At 36.4% G+C, this 12,285-nt stretch overlaps 1 protein-coding gene across 1 annotated transcript; it reads right to left on the bottom strand.

Moving 5' to 3' along the window:
• Window positions 1-229: 229 nt before the first annotated feature.
• On the bottom strand, window positions 230-4,480 carry LOC105789551 (uncharacterized). The gene is made up of 4 exons (XM_012616924.1): window positions 4,435-4,480; window positions 1,507-2,142; window positions 404-454; window positions 230-288 (listed from the first exon to the last, which is right to left on the bottom strand). The coding sequence occupies exons 1-4, from the start codon at window positions 4,478-4,480 to the stop codon at window positions 230-232; spliced, it is 792 nt and encodes a 263-aa protein (XP_012472378.1).
• Between the last annotated feature and the right edge of the window lie 7,805 nt (window positions 4,481-12,285).

Genomic DNA, 12,285 nt, shown 5'->3' with positions numbered 1-12,285 from the left:
TTAAAATTCCAGATCTGAAACAAAAATACACAAAACAATAACGAATCAGCCAAACTCAAAACACTTATTAAGGAGGTTTCTCGGAAGCAAAGAAATCGAAAATCTAGCTTCAAAGAAGACTCTAAAGCCGAATCTGCCAAGGGAAACACGAACAGCAAATTAAACTCAACATATCAAGAATTGAATCGAATTAGATTTAGGGATACTTAGGCGGCAAGAAATCTGGAAATTATGAATCAAGAATGATTCTTGATGCCCAAGAATGTTGTGGACTTGCCCAAACCGAATCTGAAAACAATAACACAAAAAATAGCAAATCAAAATCACAAGTTCAGCAAAACGAATTGAATCAGAATGAGGATGATTGGACGGCAAGATCAATGGAAAAGGATGATTAAGGAACATTTCTTGATGCCAAGAATGATGCCGAACAGTCCCTTGAAACTTGGAAGAACTGGAAAAACAACAAGAACAAATAAATTAAGTAAATCCCCAAATCGGCAGAAACAAAACAATTAAAAAAATAAAACAGCAAGAAAGATGAATAAAGTCCTAATTATTAATTTCAAGGAAAAATTCGACCAAGGCTTTTAATGGGCTACTTGGGCTGAATTTTTTTACATAGAAATTTAATCATAAAGTCTAAAATTTAAACTAAAAAATAAAATTTTACAAATTGGGCCACTTTGACAATTTGGCCTGATTTTCAGCTAAGTCTAATTTAAACTTCTGGATTGGGCTTGGAACATCTTATTGGGCCTTGTCTTCAAGAACTTGGGCTTGTAATTCGTTCTCTCCCGAAATTGGCTTGTTAATACTTGTAACTGAGATCCAATGCGCCTTAGTTGCAAGATTCGGTTTCTTGGACCAAGATTTCCAAGATTTGAAATCTTGATTTTCTTGATTCTTGAAATCGCTCAAAACAGCAAAATTGGACCAAGATTCGGTTTCTTGATTTTCTTGAAAATAAGAAAGTGAATCTTGATTTTCTTTTTCCTTCGTATACGCATCTAAGGCCTTTGTAACTCGTATCAAAGTCTAATATAAACTTCTTGGTTGGGCTTGGAACATCTTATTGGGCCGTATCTTCAAGAACTTGGGCTTGTAATCCGTTCTCTCCCAAAATTGGTTCCTTGATGCTCGTAACTTAGATCCAATGCGCTTTAGCTGCAAGATTCAGTTTCTTGGGTCAAGATTTCCAAGATTTGAAATCTTGATTTTCTTGATTCTTGAAATCGCTCAAAACAGCAAAATTGGGCCAAGATTTGGTTTCTTGATTTTCTTGAAAACAAGAAAGTGAATCTTGATTTTCTTTTTCCTTTGTGTACGCATCTAAGGCCTTACTAATGAAGTCTTGAACGGTTCCATTTAGTTTCATACGTATTTTCCTAGCCTTTGACCTCGTTATTAGGCATTGTGGTAATTTGAGCCCATCACGTTCTTGAGCTTGAATTGGGCCTTTGTGACTCGTATCATTGGCCCTTTTGCATGTTATGCAATGTTCACATATGCGCTCATCATCTTTCTTCATTTTAGGCCAGTAGAAGTGCTCTTGTAATGTCGACATGGTTTTACTAATTCCAAAATGTCCCATAAGTCTGCCACTGTGCGCCTCGAGTACAAGGAGTTCTCGAACGAAACTTTGTGAAATACAAAGTTTTCCTTCCTTGAAAAGAAACCCTTCGTACCTATAAAATTTCTCAACAGCAGCATTCTCACAAGCAACAAATATCTCACCAAAGTCGTCATCATGAGCATATAAATCTTTCAACAAAGAGAATCCAAGCAATTTAGAATCGAGAACAGAGAGTAAAGTATACCTCCTCGACAACGCATTAGCCACGATATTGTCTTTACCATTTTTGTACTGTATGACATAAGGAAAAGACTCAAGGAACTCAACCCATTTGGCATGGCATTTATTCAATTTCTGCTGGCCCTTAATGTACTTTAAAGCCTCGTGATCAGAGTGACTCACGAACTCCTTCTGCCATAAATAATGTTGCCACGTCTCTAGGGCTCGAACTAAAGCGTACATCTCCTTGTCGTAAACGAGGTAGTTGAGGGCAGCTCCACTTATTTTCTCGCTAAAGTAGGCAACTGGTCTTCCATCTTGCGTCAACACGGCTCTTTTGCCCACACCTGAAGCATCACATTCAATTTCAAATGTTTTATTGAAATCAGGTAAAGCTAGTAAAGGGGCATTAGTAAGATTGATACGAATCATAAAGGCCCAACTCAAGCTCAAGAACATGATGGGCTCAAACTACCACAAGGCCCAATAACGAGGTCAAAGGCCAAGCAGATGCGTACAAAACTAAATGGAACCATTCAAGACTTCATTAGCAAGGCCTTAGATGTGTATACGAAGGAAAAAGAAAATCAAGATTCACTTTCTTGTTTTCAAGAAACCGAATCTTGGTCCAATTTTACTGTTTTGAGCGATTTTAAGAATCAAGAAAATCAAGATTTCAAATCTTGGAAATCTTGGTCCAAGAAATCGAATCTTGCAGCCAAGGTGCATTGGATCTCAGTTACAAGCATCAACAAACCAATTTCGGGAAAGAATGGATTACAAGCCAAGTTCTTGAAGACACGGCCCAATAAGATGTTCCAAGCCCAATCCAGAAATTTAAATCAGACTTAGTTGAAAATCAGGCCAAATTGTCAAAGTGGCCCAATTTGTAAAATTTTAATTTGTTAAATACTTAGTTTTAATTTTTAGACTTTATAAATAAATTTCTATGTAAAAATTGAGCCCAAAAAGGCCCATTAAAGGCCTTGGACGAAATTCCCTTGAAAATCAATAATTAGGTTTTTTTTAGTTTTCCTAGTAGGGTTAGGAAAATAGTTAGAAGGCCTATATATATGGCTTGGCCAGCCACCCTTATGGACATTACATTACATTGAAAAATCAGATTTTTATTGAGTGAAAAATTCGCTTTGAGTTTTCTCCAAGAATTCTCTCTTGAGTTTTTTTTAGAAGTAGTTTTAACAATCTTTTTGATTGTGGGAGCCATCTTCAGCCTTCTTCTTGCCGTGTGCTTACATCGGAGGGGAGATTAGAGCCGTTTGAAGGGAGTTGTGAAATATTTTTTTGATTTCAAGGCTTCTTAGGACTTTCCTTATTTTTATTCCTGTTTATTGTTCTTTAGATTTTTCTACTCATACCGATTCATTGATTAATTTGTTTTATTCATTCTTGTTGCGTTTCCAGCCTTTTCTAATCTTCAAGAAACTGATCGACAACCTTTTTGGCAGCAAGAAAACGTTTTCTATTCACAATTTTCAATTGATCTTGCCGCCCAATTATCCTATCTCTGATTCAATTCGGTTTCCTGAATTTTTGAATTAACTTGCTGCTTTGTGTTCAATTGTCAGATTCAGCTGATTGAATTCTTTCTTGAAGTTCAATTTCGTGTTCTTGGCTTCCAAGAATATTTCCTTTTGAACAAGACATGTGTTTAAAGGGATCTCATGACTTTGAAGATGACATAGACTGTGGGTTATCTCCAGACTTGCTGAGGATGGTAGAACAAGAGGAGAAGCAAATTTTACCTCCCAAGGAATAAATAGAAGTTGTGAGCTTAGAAGTGGGAAAAAAAGGTGAAGATTGGAACTGACATTACCACAAAGACAAAGCGAGACCTCATTGAGTTACTCTAAGAATTTAAAGATGCCTTCGTATGGTCATACCAGGAAATGCCCGAGTTAAGCACTGACATTGTAGTACACCGCCTTCCTATAAAAGAGTATTGCAAGCCAGTTCAGCAGAAACTTTGGAGGATGAGGCATAATATTATGCTAAAAATAAAGAAAGAAGTCGAAAAGCAATTTGATGCTGGGTTCTTACAAGCGGTCAAATATTCAGAATGGGTAGCCAACATCGTCCCAGTCCCTAAAAAAAGATGGGAAAGTACAAATGTGTGAGGATTACAGGGACTTGAACAAGGCCAGCCTAAAAGACAATTTCCCATTGCCTCACATTGACACTTTAGTGGATAATATGGAAGGCTACTCACTATTTTCCTTTATAGATGGCTTTTCTGGATACAACCAGATAAAGATGCATCCGGAAGATATGGGAAAGGCCACATTCATAACCTTATGGGGAACATTTTACTATAAAGTGGTACCATTCGGATTAAAGAATACGGGAGCAACATATCAAAGAGCCATGGTATCTTTATTCCATGACATGATGCACAAGGAATTTGAGGTTTACATCGATGATATGATTGCAAAATCCAGAACAAAAAAGGAACATGTGAAGGTCTTGAGAAAATTGTTCTTAAGATTGAGAAAGTTCCAGCTCAAGCTTAATCCAGCAAAATGCACTTTTGGAGCTAGGTGAGGAAAACTGTTAGGCTTCATAGTTAGTGAAAAAAGGAATTAAAGTCGACCCAGATAAAGTCAAGGTAATACGAGAATTACCTCTACCACGCACCTCCTTTACCTCTTCACGTAATGACTTCTCCATGGCCTTTCTCCACGTGGGGCATGGATGTCATTAGGACAATATCGCCGAAGGATTCTAATGGGCATCACTTCATCTTTGTAGTCATTGATTACTTTACTAAGTGGGTGGAAGCTGCTTCATATGCTAACATCACAAAGTCGACAGTCAGCAAATTCTTGAAAAAAGAGATCATATGTTGGTATGGAATGCCAGAAAGAATCATATCTCACAATACGCTGAATTTGAACAACAGCATAATAGCGGAGGTCTGCAGTCAATTCAAGATCAGACACCATAACTCGTTGCCATATCACCCCAAAATGAATGGCAGTAGAGGACAAAAAAAAGAAACAAACAAAAATAATTATAATAAAACAAAAAACAAAAACCTCTACCGGGGCAACACCTTTCTCTTTGACTTATCACAGTTTTTCAATTAAAGTCGAGATTCTTTCTCTTTGAGTTTTGTCAGAACTAAAATTAGATGAAGCAGAATGGATCCTGTTGAACTTGATCAAAGGAAAGAGACTGAGGGCTATCCGTCACAGTCAGATGTACAAAAAAAATGATGCGAACTCATGACAAAAAGGTTCGTCCTAAGAGAATTCCATGAGGGGGACCTAGTATTGAAAAAGATCCTTCTCATGTAAGAGGATTTTAGAGGGAAATAGATGTCAGATTAGGAAAGACCTTATGTGGTAAAGAAAACCTTTTCTGGAGGAGCGCTGATTTTGACCGAGACAAATTGTAAAAAATTGCCTAATCCTATAAATTCGGATTCAGTCAAGAAGTACTTCGCCTAAAGAAGGAGAAGGGAAAAGGTGAAAACCCGCAAAAGATGCTTTGAGTCCTAAAAAAGAAGAAGAGGCCAAGGTGAAAACCCGCAAAGGGCACCTTGAGACCAAAGGGGATTTGAGTTGAAAACTCAAAAAGAGTGGCTCAAATGTTGATCAAAATGGGGCATTCGGTGATCTCGCTATACTTGAATTAATAGGAAAGGGGTATGTGACATCTTGGGGCATCGACACAATACTCTAGATCTCCTAAACACATGTCAAACTCAAAATGGTCTTCAGGAAGTTTGTACAGAGAAATTCAAGTTGCGATATCTGGGGCACCTAGTCTTCATACTATTTATATTGAATTTGCTATTCTTGGAATACTTTATTCTTTTCAAGATACATGTTCCCGATCAATTCCTTTTTTATTTTTTACCATCCTTGGTAATTTATTCATTTCGAGCTATGTTCCAAATCAATTCATTTCTTATCCAGTGTTATGATCTTCTGCAAGCATGTATGTTGCAATGAAATAATGATTAATAGATTAATAATACTTTCACAAAGGAAGTTCTGCATATTATTCTAGAAGTTTCTAAATGATACAAGAACCTGAAAAAGGACTATTATTTAGAGCACACCAAGGTTAAAGGTTGGAAATATCTGAGAAGGAAGAGTCTAAATTAAGACTATCCCTTCGAATTTTGTTGTCAAAATATTGATTAAACAAAGCAACAAAATATCGTGTCGGTGATAAAGCTTCAATGAGCAAACAAGCAATGATTATCAAGTAATAAGAGGATGTTATTCTTGGGGAAGAAAGTTCTACATTTGTGCATAAGCATCTAGTCTCAACACCCTGGGAATGGTGTAAAGGACCCAAGAAATTCACATCCTATATCCTTGAATTGCGGTAGGAAAGGACTGAAAAGAGTTAGATTTTATACCCCTAAATTACAGTGGGAGGAAGATGGTACAAATCTTATGTCCTAAAAGTACAGTAGATTGAACCTTGAAGTTACAATGTGATTAAGATATATGATACGAGTCACAAAGGCCCAACCCAAGCCCAAGAACGTGATGGGCTCAAATTACCACAAGGCCCAATAATGAGATCAAAGGCCCGACAAATGCGTTCCAAACTAAATGGGACCATTCAAGAGTTTGTTAGCAAGGCCTTAGATGCGTACATGAAAGTAAGAGAAAATCAAGATTCACTTTCTTGTTTTCAAGAAAATCAAGAAACCGAATCTTGGCCCAATCTTGTTGTTTGGAGCGATTTCAAGAATCAAGAAAATCAAGATTTCAAATCTTGGAAATCTTGGTCCAAGAAACCAAATCTTACAGCCAAAGCGCATTGGATCTCCGTTACGAGCGTCAACGAACCAATTTCGGTAGAAGATGGAATACAAGCCCAAGTTCTTAAGGCAAGGCCCAATAAGATGATTCCTAGCCCAAACAAGAAGACAAACCATACTTACTTGAAAATTAGGCCAAATTGTCAAAGTGGCCCAATTTGTAAAGTTTTATTTTTAAATACTTAGTTTAAATTTTATGTAGATATTAGGTCCAAGAGGCCCAATTAAAAGCCCTTGGCCGAATTTCCATTTAAATATTAAAATAATTAGGAGTTTTTTTTATTTTTAGTTTTCTAATTAGATTAGGAAAAAACTTGAGAAGCCCATATAAAGGCTTGGCCGGCCACCTTGTTATTCACTTCCCAAATATATTAAAAATTTCAGATTTGTTTAAGGGCAGAATTCTCCTTGAGTTTTTCTCCAAGAATTCTCTCTTGAGTTTTCTTTAGAAGTTGTTTTAACAATCTTTTGATTGTGGGAGTCATCTTCAGCCTTTTTCTTGCCATTGATATTCCTTTGGAGGGAAGATTAGATCCGTTTGAAGGGAGTTGTGATATCTTTTGGGGATTTCAAGGCTTCTTAGGACTTATCTTTTAATTTCTTGCTGTCAATTTTTTTCTTTTAAATTCTGCTTGTGTCGTGATATGAGATCAAAGGCCCGACAAATGCGTTCCAAACTAAATGGGACCATTCAGGAGTTTGTTAGCAAGGCCTTAGATGCGTACATGAAAGAACGGGAAAATCAAGATTTCAAATATTGGGAATCTTGGTCCAAGAAACCAAATCTTGCACCAAAGCGCATTGGATCTCCGTTCTGAGCATCAACGATTCAATTTCGATGGAGATGGATCACAAGCCCAAATTCTTGAAGGCAAGGCCCAATAAGAAGATTCCAAGCCCAATCAAGAAATCCACCCATACTTAGTTGAAAATCGGCCAAATTGTCAAAGTGGCCCAAGTTGTAAAGTTTTATTTTATTTATTTATTTATTTATTTTACTTAGTTTAATTTTTATGTAAATATTCAGGTCCGAGTCCCAAATAAAGACCCTTGGTGAATTTCCATATTAAAATAATTAGGAGTTTTTTTATTTTAGTTTTCTAATTAGATTAGGACTAGTTATAAGGCCTATTTAAAAGCATGGCTAGCCACCTTGTAAACAACTTCTCAATTATATCAAAATATCGATTTATTTAAGTGTAGAATTCTCTTTGAGTTTTCTCCAAGAATTCTCTCTTGAGTTTTCTTTAGAAGTTGTTTTAACAATCTTTTGATTGTGGGAGCCATCTTGACCTTCTTCTTGCCATTGATATTCTTTGGAGGGAAGATTAGAGCCGTTTGAAGGGAGTTGTGAGATCTTTCGGGATTTCAAGGCTTCTTAGGACTTATCTTTTAATTTCTTCTTTGTCAAATTTTTCTTTATTTACGCTTGTCTTTGAATCTTTATCTAATTTATTTTCTGTTTTTTATTGTTTTCATCCTTTTTCTATCTTAAGGAATCACCCAAAATCCCCAATTTCTAGGGTTCTTCCAAACTCTTTTGGGTGAAATCAGTTGTCGAAATTTGGGAAAACTATCTTGGTGTTCAATTGGGCGAATCGCAATCTCCTTTAGGGTATCAAGAATCCTTATTAACACTTATTTCTATTCTCAATTTGATTCTTTGTTGTTTTGGGGATTTTATTTGGATCTGGAAATTCAAAATTCTAATCTTTTAATTTTCATTTCGTTTGAGATCGATTGTTTAGGGTTTTTCGTAGGAGTTTCCGTGACTTGGCAACTCGATCTTGGTCATGCATAACCCCGTATCATTTGGTATCAGATTTTGGGCGTTTTGGGTTTTCTTGGTTGATTTCTAAACTGATCTCAATTTTTTTTTAAAGCACAAACAGCAGTTTTACCCAGAAAAATTTTTTGAAAAAAATTCATTTGAGTGGGTAAACGTTGTCCGATTGATCTGAAATTTTACATACATATTTTTGGCACTGTTATTGAATAGAAAAAATATTTCCCGCAAAGAAATTAGTTAAAAAAGTCAAAAAATCGAAAAAAGACAAAATCCAATAAAAATTTTAAAAAATATTCAGCGGGTTGAATTTGGTGCCCAAACTTTCCAGATCAAAAATTAAATATTTATGGACATTCCAGATTTAATTTCATGAATTTTTGAGTTCAGGAACACCTCGAGCGAAGTTGTCAAGTTACTCATAATTTTTGGGTTTTACATTTTCAACAAATTTTATTGATTTTTAGTGTGAGTTTTCATTTGTTTGCCTTTATTTTTCCTTTACGATATCTAACACCTTCTTGTTTCTTGTGTTAGTAGGATTTAAACGTGTGCCCAATTCTTCCTCGGTGCAACACGAATCAATTGGTGTCTCGTCAGTTTTTGGCATCCTAGTGCAAATTAGGATTCTTTGGTAGATCGGTTCATCCACTCTCTAATTGGTTGATATAAACTCTCCTAATGGACTCACAAGACTGAATTCTAGCTCATTGAGAATTTAAATTTTTCTTTTTGAGTGATTAACGGTGAGGTTTGATAACTTTTATTTTTGAGTGTTGAGTGTTTATTTTTGCAGGTTTTTTGAAAAATGTCTAAAGATGACCATAATGATACACTTATGGAAGTCCAACAACAGTTAGACGGACACGCTGCTACAATCACACAAATAAATGCTACACTTCAAGCATTGAATACTACTTTGAATGAGGTACGAATGAATCAAGAACTTCAATATCGAGATCCAATCAGGGAAGATAGGGATAACCAGCCCCATAGGCGTGGCCCTCGACGTGTCCCTAGAATGGATGATGATTTTCGTGATCTTGGACAACCTTCTTTGGCAAAACTGAAGTTCACAATTCCCCAATTTCGTGGTAAGAATGATCCAGAAGCTTATTGTGAATGGGAATCTAAGATTGAACTTATGTTTAGGTATTATAAATGTCCGGATGATGAAAAGGTAGCGTTAGCAACACTGGAATTTTCTGATTATGCATTAAGTTGGTGGACTCAACTTGGGGTAAACCGCCATCGGAATTATGAAGGTGAGATTTCAACATGGGATAAGTTGAAACAGATTATGCGTAAAAGGTTTATTCCACCTCACTACTATAGAGAAATTAAAACAAAGCTGAGAAGACTTATCCAAGGTAGTAGGACGATGGATGAATATTTTAAAGAGATGGAGATGCTCATTCAGAGAGCTAATGTGGAGGAGGATGAAGAAACAACTATGGTTCGATTCATTGATGGTTTGAACAGGCCGATAGCTAATACATTGAGGCTACAAACTTACATTGATTTGGAAGAAGCAGTTCACAAAGCCATTGAGATCGAGCAACAATTAAAGGAACAAAGGTTTGGGTCCTTCTCTACTTCACAATATTACCGAGGTAATAATTCCAATTCTGATTTTAAGAGTTCAAAACCACCTTTTGTTACTAATAAGTCTTCTTTGAGTAACAAGCAATCAGATTGGAAAAAGGGCTTCGCTAAAGCGCAAACACCTTCTAAGCAGCCCAATTTAGGTGATTCGAGTGCGAAGAGGACTCGTGAGATTGAATGCTTTAAGTGCAAAGGGCGTGGTCATTATAGTAGGGAATGCCCTAACACGAGATTACTTCTTCTAAAAGATAATGATGAGTACACTTGAGACTACGATAAAGCAGATCCGGATATGCCAGAACTTGTAGATGACAGTGATAATGGTGAAGAGTTGGTCGAACCACCAAACGAAGGGAACTTTGCTAATTTTTCTTGCCTTGTAGTTCGCCGAACACTTAACATCCAGATGAAAGATGATGACAACCAAAGGACAAATATTTTCCATTCTCGGTGTTTTATTAAAGGTAACTTATGTTCAATCATTATTGATAGTGGGAGTTGCTCGAATGTAGTGAGTAGCTATTTGGTGGATTCTTTAAAGTTGCCTTGTACTAAACACCTAAGCCATATCACCTTCAATGGCTTAATGAATGCTCAAGTCAAAGTTCTGAAAGCAGTCCTTGGTCACTTTTAAGATTGGCAATTATGAGGATGAAGTACGGTGTGATGTGGTCCCAATGCATGCGACACATTTGCTTCTTGGGCGTCCTTGGCAATTTGATCGTGATGTTACACACCAAGGTAAACTTAATCGATACTCCCTTGTATTTAAAGGTAAGAAATTCACTTTTGCTCCTTTAAATCCTCTTGATGTATACAAAGATCAATTGAAGATGATAAAATTTTGTGAGGGGTAAGGAGAAAGAGCAAATACAAAAGACAGAGAGAAAAGAGGCTAATAGTAAAAAAGTCAAAATTTAAAAAGCCCAAAGGTGAGTGAATCAACAAGTGGTAAAATGAGCGAAAAAATTCTTTTGGCAACAAAAAAAATGTGAGAGAGCCCTACTCAATAAATGACCTTGTATCCTTGTGAGGTTTAGGCAAAATTATTTATCTTTATCTAACGTTAACGAAAATTTGCCTAGTGTGTTTCAATCTCTTTGCGGGATTATGAGGATGCTTTTAGTGAGGCCCCAAAGGTTTACCACCTTTACGAGGGATTGAACATCAAATTGACTTAGTACCCGGAGCTTCGATTCCGAATCGACTAGCCTATAGATGCAATCCTGAGGAGACAAAAGAATTGCAAAGGCAAGTTGAGGAGTTACTAGACAAAGGGTACATCCGTGAAAGCCTAAGCCCTTGTGCTGTTCCTGTCTTATTGGTGCCAAAGAAAGATGGTACGTTTCGTATGTGTGTTGATTGTTGCCCAATCAACAAAATAATGGTAAAGTATCGACATCCAATTCCTAGACTTGATGATATGCTTGATGAATTACATGGTTCAATTATATTTACAAAAATTGATTTAAAAAGCGGTTATCATCAAATTCGAATGAGGGAAGGGGATGAATGGAAAACAGCCTTCAAAACAAAATTTGGATTGTATGAATGGTTAGTTATGCCTTTCGGCCTTACTAATGCACCCAGTACATTTATGAGATTAATGAATCATGTTTTAAGGCTTCACTTGGGTAAATTTGTAGTAGTTTATTTTGATGACATTTTAATTTACTCAAAGACATTAGATGATCATGTTTTCCATGTTCGAACCGTTTTGAATATTCTACGAGCTGAAAGATTATTTGCCAACCTTGATAAATGCACATTCTATTGTGATAAACTAATATTTTTAGGTTTCATAGTTAGTGCTCAAGGTATTCATGTCGACGAGGACAAAGTCAAGGCAATTAAGGAGTGGCCAACTCCTAAATCGGTAACTGAGGTGAGATCTTTCCATGGTTTAGCTAGTTTTTATAGAAGATTTGTGAAAGATTTCTCTACTATTGCTGCCCCATTGACAGAGGTTATAAAGAAATCAGTGGGTTTCAAATGGGGTGAAACCCAAGAAAAGGCCTTTCAAACTCTAAAAGCTAAGTTATGTTCTGCTCCTTTGCTTAAATTACCTGATTTTGCTAAAACTTTTGAACTTGAGTGTGATGCTTCAGGAATTGGAATCGGCGCCGTTTTAATGCAAGATAAGCAACCTATTGCTTAGTTTAGTGAGAAATTGAATGGTGCACAGTTAAACTATTCAACTTATGACAAAGAACTCTTGGCATTGGTTCGTGCACTTCAAGTATGGCAACATTATTTGCTGCCTAATGAGTTTATCATACACACAGATCATGAATCCCT

This window comes from Gossypium raimondii, chromosome 11 (assembly GCF_025698545.1).
Source record: "Gossypium raimondii isolate GPD5lz chromosome 11, ASM2569854v1, whole genome shotgun sequence".
Lineage (NCBI taxonomy): Eukaryota > Viridiplantae > Streptophyta > Magnoliopsida > Malvales > Malvaceae > Gossypium > Gossypium raimondii.
The sequence above is the reverse complement of the archived record's forward strand: the minus strand, read 5'-3'. Positions and strand labels throughout refer to the sequence as shown.

What these genes read in the sequence shown, in the direction of transcription:
- LOC105789551 (XM_012616924.1), bottom strand. Translation starts at nt 4,480, where the DNA reads ATGGAGAAGTCATTACGTGAAGAGGTAAAGGAGGTGCGTGGTAGAG. An exon ending in GAAAGATGATGAGCGCATAT is followed by an intron (nt 455 to 1,506) that starts GTGAACATTGCA and finishes TTGTTTTTCCAG; the next exon opens with TTCTTCCAAGTTTCAAGGGA. An exon ending in CATTCTTGGCATCAAGAAAT is followed by an intron (nt 289 to 403) that starts GTTCCTTAATCA and finishes TATTGTTTTCAG; the next exon opens with ATTCGGTTTGGGCAAGTCCA.